This window comes from Corvus hawaiiensis, chromosome 6 (assembly GCF_020740725.1).
Source record: "Corvus hawaiiensis isolate bCorHaw1 chromosome 6, bCorHaw1.pri.cur, whole genome shotgun sequence".
NCBI classification, from domain to species: domain Eukaryota; kingdom Metazoa; phylum Chordata; class Aves; order Passeriformes; family Corvidae; genus Corvus; species Corvus hawaiiensis.
The window spans coordinates 23,609,107-23,629,656 of NC_063218.1; the positions used below are offsets into that span (position 1 = coordinate 23,609,107).

At 46.2% G+C, this 20,550-nt stretch overlaps 1 protein-coding gene across 1 annotated transcript; it reads left to right on the forward strand.

Moving 5' to 3' along the window:
• The first annotated feature begins 634 nt into the window (after window positions 1-634).
• On the forward strand, window positions 635-16,629 carry TMED10 (transmembrane p24 trafficking protein 10). The gene is made up of 5 exons (XM_048307291.1): window positions 635-883; window positions 4,946-5,066; window positions 9,480-9,553; window positions 13,852-13,978; window positions 14,414-16,629. The coding sequence occupies exons 1-5, from the start codon at window positions 650-652 to the stop codon at window positions 14,533-14,535; spliced, it is 678 nt and encodes a 225-aa protein (XP_048163248.1). The 5' UTR covers window positions 635-649; the 3' UTR covers window positions 14,536-16,629.
• The last annotated feature ends 3,921 nt before the right edge of the window (window positions 16,630-20,550 follow it).

Sequence of the window (20,550 nt, forward strand, 5' to 3'; positions counted from 1 at the left end):
GCTACCTTCCTAAAGAGTAAGATGTATCAAGAGAAAAAAAAAAAAAAGTAGATCTGAGTACATGCTGGAAAGGGAGAGAAAAAAGTAATGCTCTGTCTTCAAAAATAATCATAATTTTATTTGCTGTCAAAAACACTTGGATACTTCTATCGAATGGCATTCACAAGGCACTGATTCAAAGAAGCAAGACATCTGATAAAACTGAATTTTCTTGTGTGAAGAAATCAAGAGGGAAGTTACTCAGAAATAAAAAAACGCATGCAATAAACAGCAAGTGTCTCTCCCAGCGAAGGACTTCAGCTGCGAGGCAGTCTCAAGGAAATTCAGACTGCTTGTCCATCCTCAGAATGCTCCTCTGCCTCAGAGCAGGGTTTGGTTTTGCTCTAATTTTCCAATTCTTTAACGAGCGAAACCGTTGTTACTCGTTACCCTCCGTTATTACTGGATTAACTCCATTACTCATTTGTTTCATAACGAAACAGCCCCCCCGAAGGGCCACGCCTCGAGGCGCCCAGGCCCGTACCCCGCACCCCTCAGCTCCGTCAGGCCCCGCCCCGGCCCCGCCCCGCCGTGACGCAGCGGCGGCGGCGGCGGCGGCGGTCACGTGCGGCGGAGGCAGGCCCGGCCCGCCGCACCCGGAGCCGCCGCCATGCCGCTGCCGCCGCTGCCGCTGCCCGGCCGCCCCCGCCTCGGGCGGGCCCCGCTCCTGCCGCTGCTCCTGCTGCTCCTGCTGGTGGGCCCGGCGCGGCCCATCTCCTTCCAGCTGCCGGGCAAGGCGCGGAAGTGCCTGCGGGAGGAGATCCACCGCGACACCCTGGTCACGGGCGAGTACGAGATCGGCGCCCCGCCGGGCTCCTCCACCGGACCCTCCGCCAACCTCAAGGTGCGGCCCCGGCCGGCCGGGGGGGCGGGGGTGGCCGGGGCGGGCGGCGCGGCCCCGCCTCCCCTCGCCGGCCGTGCGGGGCGGGGAAGGAAGGAAGGAAGGAAGGGGTGACGTGTTCCACGCGTGACACCGGCCCACGCGGGAGCCGACAGCCGCCCGGCCCCGGCCTGCGCCGCACCGCGGGACTCGTCCTGCGCGAGGGGCCACCAGCCCGCCCAGCAGCTCCGGGTGCTGGGCAGCGACGGACCAGGGCAGCGTTTTACTTGGAGCCAAATACGAGCTTTTTCTCCCCAAAGATCGCGTTGCAGCGGCCCGTCCCGCCATCTGCCATATAATCCGCACACGATGCAGATTATCCGGCGCCTGGCGAGATGGGCCGCTGCGATAAAGCTGTACCGAGGCTGCTGACACCGTGTGAGCAGGAAAGAATTATGGTGACGTGGCCTTCCGAGGGCTCCCTCCATGCGTAGGGCTTGGCACAACGGGATCCTGGCACAGTGGAATGGGGGCTGAGAAACCAGGTTTTGGTACACAAAATGGCTATTCTCATCTTGCTGTGTCGTGGCTTGCATGGATTTTAGGTAGGCAGGTGTTTGCTGCAGGGAAGAAAATGATCCTGAAGGATCTTAAGGAAATACAGGCTTGGCAGAATATACGTGAATAATACACTTGTGTGACAAGTAGCTATCAAAACTTCAACAGCTTCACTTTTAATTCAACAGCTTCACTTTAATTCTGCCCACAACCTGCTTTCCCTAGGCTTTCTTCAAATTCCTACGTAGCTGAATAAGGTCTGTTACTACGTAGTCAGTTCATAACAGCCTTCTGTTCCCTTTTCTATTTCTGTCTACATTCCCAAGGGTTTCAGTAGTAAGCATGCAAACAAACAGAGGCAGAATGGTCTGCTCAGGAGTTTCTGAACTTGGTGTTCTTGAGTATTGTAGACGTTCTGAAGTCAAGTTGCCTTTCCAGCATCTGCCTACCAATGCCCGAAGGCCCTGGGTTATTGGCAGTTGTGCTTGGTTATGGCTGGAGAAGGCTTCTTCCAAAGCCCTGCTTTTTAAAAAACCTTGTTCTTCTGTCCTTGCATAATTTGTAAGAGGAAACTTGTCTGTGTATGGGCAGAGCCAAGCCGCGTGAAGGCTTTAAAGTGTTGATGTAGTATTTGCTGGGTAAGGCACATGTATTTCAGATGGAGTGCCATGTTCCCATCTGTCTCTTACTGCTTGTTAACCAAACCTTCTGGTTCTCAGGTTGCCCACTCTTAGGTCAGTTGACCCCAAGATGTCTTCCAAAACTCACTTTTATCACACAGGACTTATCTCGGGAGGTGATGGTGAACCAGTGAATCCCATGTTTAGGTCTTAATTGGCTTTGCTGATGAAGCTGATATCTGGGTAGTACTACTTATAGAAGTTCTTTCTTGTTCGAACTATAAAATAATTAAAAGAAGCCCTGTATAGTTTGAAAAGCTACAAAGGACAAAAAAATAATGAACGCAATTCTTGCTTTCCTTCTTATGGGTCAGGTATGCTGGGTCCTCCCAATATGATGGGCTTGTTATAAGTGCTGAAACCCCTCTGCTAGGTGCCTGCTTTCTCTGTGGTCTGTGTGGGAAAGGTCAGTTCAGGACATCGTGGCTGTAGGTACTCTCTGTTCTGCACTGGATGGTCTGCTTTGGCCCCTTGGGTTGGGCCACCGAACAGAGGAGGGAGGAGGTTGGTACTTAATTCTGTCCGGGCTCAGTTCGGTTCCTGCCGGTGAGCTGAGATGTGTGTGTGTGTGTGTGATAGCCCAGCGCTAACAGTGGCACCCTCTGTTTTGGAGGAACCCGTGGGCTCTGCCAGCTGGCTGCTGCGGGGGCGTCGGGCGCCTGAGCTCTCACTTGGCAGCCACGTGCCTCTGGCCCATTGTCGAGCCCGACGGTATCGGGCTGTTTGTCAAGGGCAAACAATGCCCTTTCTGTAGGGGATTGCCTTACCGTAAATAACGTTAGAATAGCATGAAAAATCCCTTTCAGGTCGACTCCCCCACAAGCGTTCTGGCTGGGCTATTAGCAGCTTCTCCCGCCCTCGCACACCCGGCTGAATGGGCAGTGTATTTGGCTGATTTGGGTAATGCTATTCAGTTTCATGAAAGCGGATAGCAGAGCTTTTACTCTCTAGAATGCTGTTCATGAGCTGCAAAGGGCAAAAATTGATCAAGCTGCATAAAGAGTAGCTCTGGTGCCTACCAAGCCATGGGGAAATAGTGCTCAAAATAATGGGGGCATCTGAGAGCTATGTTGTTGTGACTGCCTGTTGTGATGGAGGAACAGGTGTGCAGAATGTATGGTGTCACGCTGCTGAGGCATCTTGGTTAATCGGGACCGCTCCACTCAACAGCATGTGCCATGTGGTGGCCAGATCACAGGCTTTTACATGTATTGGCATGGTCAGACACACAGTCCCCTACTGCAGATGGGCCTGCTCACTTGGGCCCAGTGCTTCCCAGTGCCTGGTGGCTTCCAGGCAGGAGGTGGCTGGTGGTTTGTGGCAAGGGGATGGCAGCACAGCTGCCTGTGCCTGACTGCGCAGGCGTGCTTTCATCTGCTTGCTGCTTGCAAACAGGTACAGCGCTGAGCAGGAGCTGCTGCAAGGAGAGCAGTGCTCCTCATTGTTCTCAGATGCTGACAGCATATGGTGCAGGGGCAGCTACAACAAATCCCCTAACAGGCAATTTTGGGATAATCTGTATATACAGGAAGCTTGTTCCTGAAGTCTTGCCTGCTATGGTTTATACCATAAAGTAGATGAAAACTTACATACTTGATCGTTTTTCCTGCCTAATGCAGCAACTCTCATCCATGAGTAGGTTCACATTTGTTTCAAGTCCAGTGACAGAGAGTTTATTAGGTGCTTTAATAAGAATAGAGAGCGTTTCCTTAGAATAGTTCTGAGTACATAGCCCTTTTGCATGGCCTTTGTACAGGGAAAAAAGGGCTGGAGTGAAGTAAAATGTCTGACTTACTTTTTCCGTGCCACAAATTATTTTGTGTACTTTTGTCTTATATACCTTTAAAATTATTCCCAAGCTTTTTAGTCCGTTCATCTCTAAGACTTTCAAAGATCCGCTAGTAATTTTAGTGTCTGTGCTGTTTCAGACATAGCTGTTAAAAATTAGAGTAGAGGGAAAATGGGAAGCATCTCAGTGGAACACACATTGTTCATTTTCATGCAGTGTTGTAACACCTTCCGTTTTTTTTACCCCTCTCCCTGGTCAGAGTGTTTCAGCTGGATGGAGCCTTTAATTGAGCACAATTATTCTCAAGTTTGCGTCATGAAATGTGTGTCCTTTCTTTTTATACTCTTTGTTGAAGCATTTTTGTAGACCTTCCACAGTTTTTGCCTATTCTTGGTAGTTTTATAGACTTAGCTCAAAGCAGTAATTATTCTGTCTGTGTAGTCTGAATTGTCCTCTGAAGTGGCCACTTTTATGGATCTTGGCACCCAAACCTTGTGTAACTCAGGGCCACACTCATAGTTCATTTCTAGAGGAACAGATGTACCCTTCTCCATTTCATCTTCTGGGGAATGTTACCCTTTTGTCCCACAAGTCTTCTCCCTATCTTTGTTGCTATGAGAATTTATTAATTTTGCTTGGAAAATAAAGGCAGTGAATGACAGTTTGGTTCAGCTATAGTTCTTACATGTAGTCTGTAGTTGGGATTCATAGGAGGAAGAGAAATTAGTGTGGGTTTCAGTTTGGGATTTTTTTTGATTTGTTGGTCAATTGCTTTTTCGTGGTGTTTTTTTGGTGGGGGGTGTTGTTTTTTGATTTATTGGTGTTTCTTTTGGATCTAAGAGTCAATAATTACTTATAGTCACTCTGTCAGCTCCTGGTGTGTGGATGATATTGATTTGAATTGATATCAGTTGATGTAGTCACAAAGATGGAGGGAAACTGTTGGAAGGAGAAAGCATCAGATCCAAAGGGGAGGCTAGGATTACTCTTCCTGCACAGGCAGCATGAGCTCACGGCAGCAAAGTACTGTGTTTCTTACCTTCATTGTCTCTCTTACAGATAACTGACTCGGCTGGGCACATCCTGTATGCCAAGGAGGATGCCACCAAGGGCAAGTTTGCCTTCACCACTGAAGACTATGATATGTTTGAGGCCTGCTTTGAGAGCAAGCTTCCTGTGGGTAAGTGAAATGAAAGGTGTGCTGGCTGTTTCTAGCTTCTGATCAAGTTCATGTAGACATGTGGATTAGGAATACGAGTAAAGTGATCCTGAGTGTGGTCCACAGAACACTTTTTGACTTTTAAAGCTGATTTTCAGGAGCTTGTGGCCAGTCTCATTGCAGAACATCTTCTGTCTGTGTTGCATTTGAAGTAGAGTAATCCTCTGTGACTGTTGTGTAGAGCACTTGGGTTTCCTCTGAAAGAGGAATCAGGCATTCCTCCCACAGAGGTCACCACAGTTGCAGCGAGTGGCAATACCAGTGAGCAAACCACACTTCTTTTGCCAGTTTCATGCTTCTCTCCACCTTGCAGTCAAGCCAGGACAGAGCTGGATGCCATCATCTCCAGGACCTGTCTTTCACCCCAGCAGGCCATTTCTTCCCCGTTTGGTAGAATGTGATCTATACACAATGTGTTCTTGGCAGCTATCCTGCGATAGGTTGACGACCATTTTATGAGGTTGGACAGTGTGAGTATAGGGAATGTGTCCTTAATTTGCACCCACAACTGTTCTTGAAGTGGTCCATAAAGGGAAGGGGAAATGAGCAGGACGTCAGCTTTGCATTTGTGCTACAGGGATGGTTGCCTAACGAGTGCTGAGGCTTGTTTCCTGTGAGTGTGACGCATGTACTGCTTTGAATGCCCGTGCTCAGCTTCAGGACAAACGTGCTGAAAGTGGCCAACATGTGGGCTCTAATCTCATCAGTGGTGGTGTAAGCACATGCAAGTTCGTAGGTGCTACAATCCTTTTATGGTTACTGTCAGAGTTCTACTCCTTGGGTTCAGTTTTTCTTAGGTCTTATCCTAAAAGATCCCAGAGTGTTTCACAGAGCATTCACTAGCAGCATTTCTCATGTCAGTTGAAATTCAGCTGCTGTTTTGCTGTTTCTGCTCCATGTATAAGATGCAAACAGTTTGCAAGTTGAAGGGAACTTCACAGAAAGAGAAGGCTATATTCTTTGCTGGGTTTGGGAGGGATCTGGCTTGTAACACCTCTTCTATTTTACAGATAAAATAGTGACCTCAAATGGTCAGGATTACATTTTTATTTTACTCCAAAGGTAGGACTTCCAAATGTTCCTTAACACATTGAGACATGCAGGCACTGATGACTCATCTGGGAGTCACTCATGCTATTTACTTTCCAACACCTGGGTGTTGGAGAAGTCTCCAGACAGTCCTGCAGATCTTTTCATAGCTTTCATGTGATCACACACTGAAGTGGGGAAGGTTTCTTTCTTTAGTTGTGTCTAGACTCTTAGTTGGGTGCTTTTGAGCAGAGGTTTCTTGCCTAGACTGAGCCCCTTACAACTGTTTTGATTGTAGCAAATGTTTGTTCCCTGACTCCCTTGTTGCAAGTTTGTTTTAAAGCTTTCAGTATGGTTGAGGATTAAGTATTTCTAAATGCAGCTTCTACCTTGATGACCTGTGGGGTGCTGAGATGCCAAAATCTAGAGCTCATCAACTGAGCAGCTGGATCCTCTTCTGGAGGCTTTCTTTTTTTGGGCTTTCTTTTTGGACCCAGGTGCCCCAAATTCCACCTAAAGTATCTCCAGATTTTCCATGTCTGTGCTGGAAGTCAAGGAAGTATTAAAGTAAGGGACTTTAAGACACTGTGGGGCTTGATCTTCTGCAGGACTTGGTTAAGGTACTTGGAAAGAAGTAACCACATCACAAGGAAGTACCTTGTTTGCTCTATAGACTCAGCATGGGAGTGGGGGAACTTACCAAGTCTGTTTAATTCCCATGTTTCTCTTTAAAGGTTATGGTTTTTTTCCCAGTCTCATCAAGTAAGTAAGCAGGACTTACGGCAGCCGCCAAGGAGGATGTTTGTGGAGTACTGGAAGAGATAGACTGTTGGTAGGGGAAACCTAGAGCTGTTGGATCTGAGGGGTCCAAGCAACTGGTATTTCTCCATCCCTAACCACAGAAATGAGGAAGAGGAAGTGAGAAGGAGAGCCTGTATTGAGGGTTCACCTTATCAGAGTGGAGGAGTTCTTAGGGTGCTTCTTGGAGCTGTGGGTATTTGCATGATGGGCTTTTTACCTCTTCCAGGCAGAATGGTCCTGTCTTCCTGACCAGTGAGTGCTCTGTTCCCAGGCACATTTACTCTCCCACAATAAGATAATCTCAGATGAACAGCCAGGCCTCACTGCATTCTCCCTCTAGGGCTCTTCTGTGTGCTAATCTTTAACTGTTAATTTCTAAATGCTCCTTCTGTAATCCTTCTCTTCCCAAACTTTCTTAAGTGTTAGGACTCATTTTTTCTGGAATTCCTGTGGGAAAACTTTTTGATGTTCAGTTCAACCGTCCTGCTTTCCCACTGACTCTGCAAATTAAGAGCTCCCCTAGTTTCCCAGAAAACAGTTCAGTGCTTATGTGAGATGGCCTCTTGAAGACCTGAGGAGTGTACGTATCAGTTTAGTTCATGATCTCTGAATCTTGACTGTTTTTCTCTTTGCTGCTGCTCCAGCCTGCTCTGCTGAGCTTTGGCTGCAGGAGAAGCAAGGGGTTTCTGAGGATCTGATGAGTATGAAGGGAGCTGCCTTGGGCTTAGTAAACTTACAGAAGAGCAGCTTGAGTTTTTCCCTGCCAGTTCCTGACAACATTAACCTCTTGCAAAATGTCTCCTCTCCATCCCTTTGCACCTGGCAGCTTTAAGGTTTCTGGTTTCTTACTGCCTCTTGGCAGCTCTCCCTTCCAGTCTAGCAAATTAATTCTTCTAGTTCTGTTCTTCTGTTCACTGGCCTTTTCATCTTTCTCATCTCTTCCTCCAAGCTTCAGCTCTTAACTCAAGTTGCTATAATTTGGGCACCATTAAAAAAACCTCTCACTTCACTGTGTGCTGTGAATTTTTTTCTGCAGCTACTGTTGTCTGTCCTACCTGCCTGTCTCCACCCATGCTGGTAACATGTGTGGCATAAGCAGTCAAAACTTGTGGTTGGGGAAAGGAGTATGGGGGGGTCGTATGCAGCCTGTATGTTAAAGAACAGTGCTGGGACTTCAGGGTGTTCTTACAGTAACCGGTCTTTTGTAAGAAAACAACAAAATTCTATCCTAATTGTAATTAACTGTTGGGCTCTTATATAGTGCATTCCCATAAGGAAACTTAAGAAGCGGTCTGTAGTTGATATGCACCATCTTATCAGTAGATAATTCATTGTCCTGCTAGCAGTAGAAAGCGATTCTACTCTGGTGTTGAAGAGCTGTTCAATGAGTGGGTAGAGAAAAAATTTCGTGTATCGATACTTGGTTGTATCGAAGATCTGGAATATCTTTCTAGCTCCAACTGGAGTGACCCAGCATAACCTGTACATTGAATTTGTTTGTGGACTGAGGGAATGCCCACCTGGCAGCCTTCAGAGACAAAATGTGAGTATTGGACATGGTCCTGCATAGTGACTCTGAAATTCATAGTTTAAGTAAATTCAGACCTTGTGTTTTGCTGTCAGCCAGTTGAGGACAGCTGTATGTCCCAACATGCTGGGATTTGGGAATGTGTTACATACAGGCATTTTCTTGGTGGGTGGTATAATATAGAATGATGCTCAGATAAGCTGATGTGCTGCATGTTTTAGAGTATCTGATGTGACTATCTCATATATATTTTTTTCCTCTTGCGAATGTTCTCAGATGTGAGAGTTTGTAGCAGTTGAAAGAAGCTGTAAGCCACAGGTTTCCCTAGCCTGGGGGTTACAGCCTTGAAAAATACCTACTCTGCGAGTGACTGCAGCCTTATGTGCTGTTTATGGGGCTCCAGCTGGCAGCTCTCTGAGGCAGTGTTTTCCCAGCTTCAGAAGCCTCTTGCTCTCTTGGGGTTTGCATTAGCAGTGTGGTTCTTGGGTATCTGAGATGGTTGATAAAGGGATTGCATTGGCTTCTGCAGATACTCCAGCATGTGAGGGTTCAGTAGTCCTCATTCAGTTCCTCAGTAGGAGAGTTTATCATCTGCTCCTTTGAATGTAAAGTCATTTACAGCCCCAGTAACCTTGACAAGTTGCTGGTTCACTTCCTGTGAATGTGGGCTTCCCAGTTGACTATTTGTCCCTCTGATGACTTGTCTGTCATTAGGCTGTCTCATAGCAGCTGGTGTTCATGTTCTAATCCTCTGCAGTTTTTACAGTGATTTGCATCCTGTAGGCACTCAGTGCTTTTAGTTACAGCTTGTTCTCATTATCTTTGGAAGGCTCTCCTTCAGCCAGGATTCATTGTGAAGTCTCTGTATTTTTAGGCTGGACTGTGCTGCCTCCGCAGTTAGATGCAGACATGGAGGGAGGGGAGGGATTTGAGTTCTTCCTCACTGGTGGGAAGAACTGGTGATTTCCTGGCAGGCTGAATGTTTTACACAAGGAATCCTTTCATTATGCTTCCAGGAACAGGGAGGATGCCGGACCAGCTCGTGACTCTGGATATGAAGCATGGCGTTGAAGCAAAGAACTACGAGGAGGTATGTCCCCTGGCTGCCTGCACTGCAGGCTCCCCTTTCCCAGCACTCACGTGATGCCTTTTGTAGATCTGGGCTCGTGATGGGAAGCTGTTTTCCCAGCGGTGATGAAAGCCTGTCTGCAAACTACAATTGCAGTGAAGCTTTGTGTGTTACAGGATGGAAAAAAAAAAGGCAAACATCAACTAGAATTGATTCTGTACTCTGGGAACTGGAGCCTAATGTGTGAATTTCTTTGCTAGGACAGCATGACACAGCTTCTAGGCATAGGCATTAGAGGCAACAAGACACTGAGAGGTGAAGTTTCCCCAGCCCAAGCAGCAGAGGTTTTTTTAGGTTAATATCAGACCCGCTCTTAAAGGTCAAGTTTCATTGTTACTGTTCTTACCTTCCCGACTATAAGGTGTACTGGCTCAGCAGGCCTGAAATGGTGCTTGTGTGTTTCTAAGAACTAGCAGTGTATCAATGTAAAGGTGTTTGGCATAGTAGTAGCTGCTGTGGAATGGCTATTTGGTTTGAAGGCGTGACATTGGAAATAGGTGTAACAGCCTAAACATTTCCATCTTAAGAGGACATAGCTTGTTTAGACCCAAGAGCCAGCTGTGTAGAGTAGCAGTTGCTTTGTGCTGAGACAGTCCTGGCTGGTTTGGATACTGAATTTTCGTGGCAGCTGTCATGCTTTTGGCTCACTAGAATTTGAGATCAGTCATCCCCCAGTACAGAGCCTGTGCCTGAGAAAATGAGAATTACTGGTGGAGAAAGAGTCCTGCAAATGCTTGCTGTGTCCACTGTGCATAAGAGCATGGGAGATGCCGTAGGGAGGAGAGTGGGTTGCAGAAGAGGCTGTGCATGGGTCCAGTTAGAAAATTAACAAATTTCTGACATGGTCATGCTGGTGTTTTTATATCCTTTTGAACTTTGGGCTATCTGGACTTGCATGGCTTGAGTTGGTTGGGAGCACTTCCTATGTGGAGTGTAAGGAGGTGCTTGGGGTCAGGGAAGAGTGGAGCAATCATGGCTTAAGCAGTCTGGAGCACATCCTACGTGGAAAGTAAAAATGTGCTTGGGATCAGGGAAGAGTGGAGCAGTCATAGGGCCAGCTGTCTGTCAGCCTGCTGCTGAAGGATTGCAAGAAGTTGAAATCTTACGGGGTGAATCCCTGAGAGTGTTAGTGGGGGGATTATGATGGCTATATTTACAGAATCCCTTTAAACCCCACCCCACAGCATAGTCTAGAGTTACATTACTGTAGTGCTACCTAGAAGCACTGTTGCTGTGCAGAAAGGTTCTCGTATGCCTGTGTATCTGCATACTCACTGGTTGTACTGGTAAAACTGTGTTGGAATAAATGCATCTGTTATGCTCACAAATGTAGTTAGATTGAGGAAAAAAGGTCCATGGACAAATACAAGAAAAGAAGAATTTAGACTTTCAGTCCCACTTGATGCCAAATGCAGATCTTGGCAGCCCTGGCAAGCATCCTTGACTTGTGAGGACTTCTAATAGTGGTAGACTGTATTGAGCCTTGTTGAGTGGCATGTCTACAAAGGACTCAGACTGATTTATTATTTGTACAGCTGCTATAGATGTTTAACCACACTGCTTTGCAGTGTGTTTTCTTTTTTTTCACCATCTCTCTTAGTTTGCTGTAGTAGTTGTGAGTTTTGACTTGACAGGTTGCTGTAAGGTGTCAGAGGGCAGGGATGTTGCTCGAGTTTCTCTCCTGGAAATGCAGCCTTTTTGAGCCTTTTGCTTGCGGTGTTCGTTTGTTGATGGGTACCAGTGACCTGTTGTACAGCCCCAGTTCTTCTTGTTGGATTGCTGCAAGGAGACTTAATTCAGGGAGTTTAATGAGGGTCACTGATACTGTCCAAGTCTGGCTTCATAAACTTTCATAGATCCAGACATTCTTGGAGGAAAGCAGCTGGAATAGTGAGCTGGATTAGAAAATCTAACTGTAATGTCATACCTTAGTTATCTGGGTTTGGGAGGAATAACTTTATCCATTCAAGAAGTAGAAATGAAGATAGGGAAAAGTGAAAAGATTTCTGATGGCACTAAGAATGCTTGATGATCTAGGTTCTTTTCCACATCAGCTACTCCTTGACAATTCTTGGCTATAGTGTATCTTCTTCTGTGCTAGGAAGAGAGAAAGGCTTTGACAAATCTTTTAAGTGACCCGTGGGAACCTCATTGCAGTTGTTGTCTTGGTTCTGGTGGTCCAGATGTTCTTTTTAGGATGATGATGTTCCACCATCACAGATGCTTGGTGGGCTTTGTTACAAAATCTCTTGGAGCAGCTGTGCATATTGGCTTCATTAGGGGTAAAAGATTCCAGGACTGCCCAGGGAGGTTGCGGTATTTAAGGAAAGACTGGACATGGTACTTAGTGCCATGGTCTAGTTGTCATGGTGGTGTTAGGTTGGACTGGATCGCAGAGGTCTTTTCCACTCTAATTGATTCTGTGATTCTCTGATTCAGGATACACATTTTGGAATACATGCAGGACTAAAAGTAGCTATTAGATGTTTGTAGCTACGCCTATTAAGAATGGCTGAAGGGATGCAGATGGAGCAGATAAACCTTGTTTTTTCCCAGTGGAACCCTTGTAGCCTTCTGTGAATGAGGAAATGAGCCCTCAAGGAAGATAATGGATCTGGTCAGTGCAAGGCTAGCTTGTCAGTACAGCTGCCCCAAGACCTTGTGTGTGTTACAGACTGGCTGCTCTAGCAGTGTCAGCAGAGTCTGGGCCACAGGCATGCCCAGATGCTGGTGCCAGTTTTTCAGCAAAGCTGTCTGCTGGCAGATATGTGTCCAGGCCACAGGGTTCTGTCATTACAACCTATTGGCTAGAAAGCAGGAGGGGGTTAACCTGCTGCTTCCTACCCCTCCTCTCAAACACACTCCAAACTGACACTGCTGTGCTGGCAGAGCTATAATATACAGCTTGCCTCAGCATAAAAATCCTCAGATGATTGTTTGGTGGCTTGCTGCTTGCCAGGATACGTGTGTCATGTGGAGACCCTTCAGTGGAAGGGCTGATTAGCTAGCACTGGCCTGGTCACGAGCATCTCTTCAGCTCTTGCTCTGATGTCCAGGCAGCTGCCTCTGGAAGTGGCATTTTGGGGATACCTTCATGCTGGGTGCCCTGTTGCCTGCCTGTCAGTGTGGATCACTGAGAGATGCCATCATGCAGCTTATACCTGAGTAATCCTGTGAGGCTGAGACTGGTGGTGAGCTGCAGGTGTTCTGTGTGTTTTCTGTAACTCATCTTTCTTCTGCTGCATTACTTGGGGACGCAGCATCTGGCCTTCATGGCAGGGGCCTGTCACTTGTTGGTAATAGTGACAAATTCTGTGCAAGAACCGCAGTTGCCCAAACCTTGCTCTGGAGAAGTGGCAGGAATTGCAGTTAGCTTCAAGTGTCCTTGTGTCACAGGTTTTATGTAACGTGTGTGTGTCAGGTTACAGCCACAACTGGGGCAGAGACACATGTCTGCACATTCAATTTAAATAGTTGCTGTTGTGTGCTGTGCTTTCTAATTGAATTTTGCTGTGGGTTTTTGTTTTTGGATACCAAGCGTGTGAGCTGTGGGACGGGGGCTGGGTGCCGTGCCCAGAAGCGATGCCTGGCCCAGCGTTCCTGAGGGAAGCGGGTTGCTCCCGAGGGGGGCCGGGCCCGGCAGCGGCCCCGCAGCGCCACCCGGTGGCGCGAGGCGGTCGCAGCGCTTGGTGGCTGCGGGGTCCCTGCCAGGAGCCTGTGCTTCCCGGGAGGCTCCGTTTGAGAGGTAAAAGTCCCGAGCTCTTGTGGGATAATTAAACCGCTGCTGCTGGGAACCGGGCTGCCTGGGCTTTCCGGGGCATTAGCAAAGGGAGTCTCGGTGCTAACAGCCTGTGTGCCTATGGAACTGTATCATACGCATATGTAAGTTAGTCACCTGTATCTCAGTCTGTGATTTATACTCACTGGAGGTTTAGTCATGTGGCAAGATCTTCTACCCACTCCTCAGAAGCCAACTGTGAATAAGTTAACATTAGGCCGAATAAGGAAGAAGTGTGCTTGTGTGCATGCTGTGCTCTTCCATTGTGTAGGAGGAGTAGTAGGAAAGTGTGTTTCTGAAAATAGGTGGGAGAAGTGATAGTGTTTTATGCAATGGTAGTTTCTGGCTTGTAGAGGTATTTCACGAGGGGAAGGATGCCCCAGATCTGTAGTGTGTGGGGAGGAGTGGTTCAAACTGGCAGTAAAAAACCATGTGGGAGTTTTTGGTTTTGGTTCAGTGATTTGACTTTTCTGTTTTCTAGATTGCTAAAGTGGAGAAGTTGAAACCCCTGGAAGTAGAATTGAGGCGCTTGGAAGATCTTTCAGAGTCCATCGTTAACGACTTCGCTTACATGAAGAAACGAGAAGAGGAGATGAGGGACACAAATGGTGAGAGACCATGTGCCCCTTCAGAGGGATGAAAACCCCTTATTTCTGCTAAATGTGTTATTAGGTCAACATTTGGAGATCAAGTCATTATAGTGGTCTCTGCCTGTTCTGTTCCTAGTAAGGGAAACCTGAAGTAGTCCCTGAGTCTTGTTGTTCTGTCTCTAGAAATCATTTCTTTCTGTCTCCATTCATAAAGTGAATTACTCTGTTCCATTCAGTGTTGCCCTTAACCACAGCTTCACCTTGTTCCCTGCTATTTTCCTTCTCATTGTTCCCTCTCCTTTTATTCTCAAGTGCTGCTGGTCCTCGGATGCCCTCGCCTTCATGCTGTCTTGCTTTTGCATGTGGGAGGAGAAGTCGTCCTGGGAACTTTGCCATCTTTGGGTGCATCCTGTGATGCCAGACTCAGGTGCAATGGTTTGTTATCTGTTTCAGAGTCGACAAACACCCGGGTTCTGTACTTCAGCATTTTCTCCATGTGCTGTCTCATCGGACTGGCTACCTGGCAGGTTTTCTACCTGCGTCGCTTCTTCAAGGCCAAGAAGCTGATTGAGTAAAGGAGCAAATCTTCTTCCCCTTCCTCTCAGACCCAGCTGGACACCTCTGGGACCTAGCCATGGCCCCCTGGAGCCATCTCACAGATGATACCCACTGACTGGAGCTTTTCTGGAGGAACTTGGACCCTAAAGGGGGAGGGGAGCCTAAACATCAGAGGCAATGGGGGACTTGTGAAATCCTGTTGGATGTTGAGGGTGGGGGAGGTCGTGATGGGTTTGGGTACTCCTGGGGCAGCGATTAAATAAAAAAAGATGTTTCCATGACAGCTGCAGCAAGTTTTTTGCGCTGTCTATTCTCCTTTTATAATCATGGCTTGATGATGTCTCCCATCTGTCTGTGACTGCAGTGTTACTCAGAACCACTTGACCCTGCTGCACTCTTTAAGTGGCATGCAGGTTGCTCTGGGGCAGAGCAGGGGAATCCTGTCCTCAACAGCAAGGATCTAAGCCTCAAGCAAATGGAGACAGGATTCATCATTCCAGCAGGGCCTGAGGATAGAGGGTCTTCCAAGCTTTGGTCCCTGTCATGGGCCTCTGTGTTTCTCCCTGTGGGAGCTGGTGTCTTTGTGCTGACAGGTCAGAGCGCTTGAGCATACAGTGATTCAGCCTGGAGGAAGGGGAGCCTTCTAAGGCGGGCTTGGAAGTGTGTTTGAGCTTGGAAAGAAGCCTGCTTTGCTCAAATAAGCTATCCAGCCTTGGTCCCACCCTTCCCCCACATGTTTGTCTTGGATTTGCCTCTCTTGTTTTGAAATGGTGCAGCAGCTTTCCTGAAAGCCTTGGTCAGGAACAGCCTTTTATGCAGGAGGCCTTGGTCAGATACAGTCACAGAGCAGATGGGAGCAGGTCATGCTAGGAAACTTGGTCTTACATTGAGCAGGAGACTTCTCATCTATCCAGGCAGCTGGCTGAATGTTACTTTCTGAGACCTCAAAGCAAGGTGAGCTGATGCTCACATGAGGCATGAAGGCCTGTACCCTGCATTGAGGTCTGAGGGTACAGTAGTGCTGTTTAGGGTAGCAGAGGAGTTGGAAGAATGTGGATGAACTGAAAAAAGGCAGTACAGAGTGGGAACAGGCTAATTCTGCATCTGAGGGGGCAGTCTGAATTGTGCCCTCAACGGAACTATTTTCCTATGCAGTACTAGACAGCAAGAACCAGCAGCTTCTCACCATTTCTCAGCTGTCCAGATGGCATGATGTTAAATAAACCAGGCTGGGAAAAAGCAGGCAGGTTAACTTCCTGGACTTAACTTGCTGCAGTTTTTAGGCCATGATTACATTTCTTTCATTGTCTCTGCATTCCTTCAGAGCAAGTGGTTCAGCAGCACAATTTTCTGGTGTCCTGTGTCTAGACACTTCTGGGTAGGGATGGGGTTGTCATGGCCCTGGGCCCAGCCTAGCAGTTTCAAAAAAGCATAGTTTTATAATTTCTGGCGAGTCTGATCTATTGCTGGGAAGGAAACAGTTGTCTGGGGTGAGGCAATGGAAAAGAGGATGTAAAGATGATCTCCTGTCATCTAAATACATTAGTTCTTTGCCATTCCCAAGTTCCTGGAGTTGTTAGTTCCACTGCAAGTACTTTGATTGCTTTTAATTTGTTTGGTTTTTGATAAAGCCATATTAAGATCCTAAGTCCACTCCTCTGCCCTTGCATCCATTTTATCCTTGTACGTCTTTGGAAGCTGTTACAGTGCAGAACAGCAGCAGTGCCACAGGACTGAATTACAGAAGTAATTTGAAGGTAGTTTTAGGTTCTACAGTTTGAAGCCTGTAGATCTGTTAAGGTTTTGCTTTTGATTTTATATAACTTGAAAAGACGGTACAAGAAAGGGGCTTTTCCTGTCTTGTCTGTTTTGATATCCTCTCCTTGTCCTTATCTGAATACAGAGTTATCTTAAAAATGGTGGTGAGGCCTTAAGTTCCCCAGGTGACTGTTACACCCTCATCGTTCTGGTGTTATGTTTTGATCTTCACTGTACTGGTGTGGTTACTGGGGAGGAGGTACAGAGGTGTGGATTTACTTGTAATGATTGGTTGGGGGACTTTTGTCAGCTTTCTCAAATAAAATTGTTTGGGGGAAAAACAACCCACCTCACCTTGTTGCTGTGAGTCTTGTCCTCTCTGTGCTTGTTCCTACAGACTGCTGTTTCCTGAAAGTTGACCTGTCATATGAAGCAGCAAGTAAACAGACTCCCCACAAGCCTTAGGCTTCTCTAGTAACAATTAATTCTAGACTTGGGAAGGGTGCACAGGCTTCTCTGTGTAGTGGGACCAGGACAGCAAGTAAGGTGTCCTAATACAGGTTACCATTTTTTGCCTTTCTCCCTCCCCACCTCCTCATTATATCGCTCTATGTAGAGGAATTTTAAGGCTCGTAGTGAAACAGGGCTGGTGCTCTAGGGTACAAGATCCAGTTTTTCACCATCGGCTCCCATGTAAAATTTAGTTCATTAAGACAAATAGAAGTACTTTCAGTTTTGTATTTTAGAGGAGACTGAAAACTGTTGCAAAGATGAGTTGGTCCTATGTGAGTGGCAGAGACCGAAGAGAGTGGTTAGGTATTTATTGGAATGCTGTCAGATCTCCTCTGCTGACCCTGCAAGCCTTTTGTTAATGCAGTAGCCAAGTGATACATGCTGCTAACAAGACTGGGGACACATAAATGCTAGGTAACTAGTTAGTATTATCGGGGAGAATTTCAGGAAGGGAAATCCGCAGATCTCTAGATAAGGATTAGCCTCTGCAAGTTCTTTCCCGGATGAGTATTTTGAGTATGTGAAATCATACAGCTGCTTGCATGCGGTAGGTTGGTAGTGGAGTCTTGGTTGTTTTACAGCACTGCAGATGCAGGGCTGGTGTCTTCATTCCATTTCACTTCTGGGAAATAGGCTAAAGTTGAGCTGTTGCAGATACTTGGGTCTGAGCCCATCTTTGTGTGTGACAGATGCATCACTGGTGAATCGATGATTGCCTGTAGCAAACTGCATCAGACGTTTCCAGCTTCTCCCACCCACTTGTCAATGTGACTAACGATTTAATTATCACAGTACTTAACACAGCACGTGAGCATTCCTAAATAAGGTTTATCTTTGTGTATTCCCCCTCCTGCTCTGCCAGCGTGGGCTGCACCCTGTACAGGGTGCCCAAAGCAGCTGCTGTTTGCGTGCATGCGTGAAGGGATGAGCATTTTACACACTCATTTTTTGTAAGCTGCTCAGGTTTGTGAGAAGTAAACCAAGTGTACAACATCTGTGTTTCCTTCTAACTGGCAGATGAGAGACATTTGATTCAAACTAGTTTGGCAACTGGTCAAGATCATGAGGGGATTCCCACCCATACATTTCAACAGGTCCTGAGGCAGAGGTTTGGGAAAGTAGCATGGCCTCTCTTTACCTCTGTCATTTCATGTGATGTATTTCTGTCTCCCGTATCTTTAGTTGTGTCCCTCTGCAGTACTTGTCTTTCAGATGCCTGAGATGGCCATGCTTTTAGGGAACAAAGTCTTTGGGAAATGAACTTCCCTTATGTTGAAGGTGGCTTGTTGGGAAAGAGAGACCACAAACCTGAAATGGATAGATCTTTCAGAGGAGAAAAAGAAGGCTGGGTCTGGTGAAGACTACAGGAGTTCAGCATTGGCAGGTTTTTTTTCTGCTGCCCTTTCTCCACCGTGACTTGTGCTTGTTTTTTCTTCCCCCAAATCACTGCATGTGGTGGTGTGGTAGCTCTGGCAGACCAGAGGCAGGTCACCTTTCTCTGAGGAGGTTGGAAAGAGCAGAGGACTTAGAAAAACTGCCAGTTGGCTTTTCTTAAACCTTTTTGTAAACCTGACAGGTGAGCCCAAGCCTTTGCTGCTGCACTAAAACACTTGTATTTGCTCAGTAGTCTTTGTAGGAATCCTATTTTGCTTTGCACTGGAAGGAGTGGCAGGAGGTAGAAGTTTCCCTGTTTCAGCTGCAGCTGAAGTGACTTTCTGCAAAATGGTAGTAAGATTCCTGTTCGCTCCTTCTATTGCCAGAGGTCCGTGTGGTTTTTCAGCTCAAACTCAATGCATTAGCTTCTGCATTTGCAGCTTGCTGACAGCCTGCCAGAGGACCTGTGATATCTTGGTGTCCATCCCAGTGATCTTTGCTATGTTGGTTTAGCTCATGTTTGGAGAAAGCTGCTATGTCCTAAAGGACTCATCTGTCTTGTATTTCAGTTTCTGCAATAAAAAGTACATGTTGAATAACTTCCTTTGAGGGCACATAACCCCCAAAAAAGCAATGACAGGACCATGCTCACGTTGCTTTGTCTCACTTCTGTGGTTTCCTGTCACTTAATTTCCTTTCACAGCTGGTATTCCTGAGGTAGCTTTCCCCTGAGCTTTTAAATCAATTGCATTATGTGATCTCTACATAAACTCTGCACCAAGATGTTCTGTTGGAATTGTAATGGTAAGAACTTGTTTTTCCTTGGTTATTTGGTGGATGCTGTTCCTACAGCTGCCAATAGACGAGGCAAGCAGAGGGGACCAGGTGCTTGTGTTTTCCTGCTATATCCCATTGCAGCTCTGGTCTGACCTGCTGCAGAGTTTTACCCTCTAGCATTTTCTCACCTATACCAGCTGCTTGGGCTTTTATTTCCCCCAAGTGTACTTCGTTTGGACAATCTTCCTTCACACATAAAGTATTTGCTATACATATATAACTACATTTTCATGGTGTTGTCTTCTTAATGATAATCAACCATGTAGATGCCTTGTCACTTCTTTCTCAGCGTGGGCTGATCTTTGCTTGGCTTACTAATATAACCAGTGTACTACCTTGACTCTGCAAACCATGAATGAGATCTTTGAAGTAAGGCAGATGCTTGCCATGATTTGGTTTAAATGGCAGCTTCCTTACCCTTACCCAAATTCATCCTTCAATACTCATTTTGCAAGAGGCAAAATGACACGTTGCCCCTTGATGGGGGCTTGATGGTCTGATTTCTTTAAATGCTTGAGTAAAAAAATACAGTGTAAAGTGAGAAATGCATTCTTCAGTCGTATTCCAATAAACCTGACTGAGTATCGACTGCTACTTACCTTAGGGGCATCTTGCTGGGAGAATTACTGCCTGCTTCTTAAAGGGTAGTAAAGGCAATGCTGTGGGGTGGCTAAACCTGATTGTAGCTACTATTGTAAGCATTTTATGGAAGAATTTGTAAGGTACTGTAGATAATAATGGTCGAGATAGCTCTACTTTTCAAACAGGAAAAATGAAGATTGATTTTTTTAAATTAGTCTTCTGATTTTCTACAACTGTTCCAAATTCCTTAATCCCATTTTCATGAGATTTTTGTCATGCAGATTTTTTTTTTTTTTTTAAATTATTACTATTTGCCAGGTGACATTTTGCCAAGTACTCTCCTTGCAAGGGAGGGAGTAAATGATCCTTAGCAAGACACATCTGAGCTTTTTCATCCATTACTGCAAGCTTCTTTATCCCAAAACTGACATGCTGTCTTTGCTGCTCCTAAGGACATCATCTTTGTAGGGAAATAGTTTCAATGCACAACAAATAGATGTTGATATATAAGTTACTCACAAATAGGTGCGTATAATGCTGAACAGCTCTTTAACCTTCAGCACCTTGCAAGGAGCATTGCTCATTCTTTCAAGCATCTTCCTAAGGTAGTGAAATAAGAGCTAACTGGGCTCCATTGTGCCTGGGTTTAGGGCTTTGTGCTTCAACTCCTGAAGTCTCCTGTAAGCGTTGGATCATCGGTCTTGAAGAGAACATTCTGCATCATTCAACTCCACTTTCCCACCTGTAGCTGAAAATAAAACGTTGAAATGATGATAGTGTGCATCATTTGTGAAGAAAATAAACGACAAACCTAAGATTAGGGTTGCAAACACTTCTTCATGACAGAGAAGTCATTGCAGCTTCAGCTCTAAAATATTTATGAAGCTTATAGTTTATTTCTATATCAGAGAGAGAATCCACGAACTGTGAGTGGCACGGAGAGGGAGATTGCTATGCTTTATTAACAG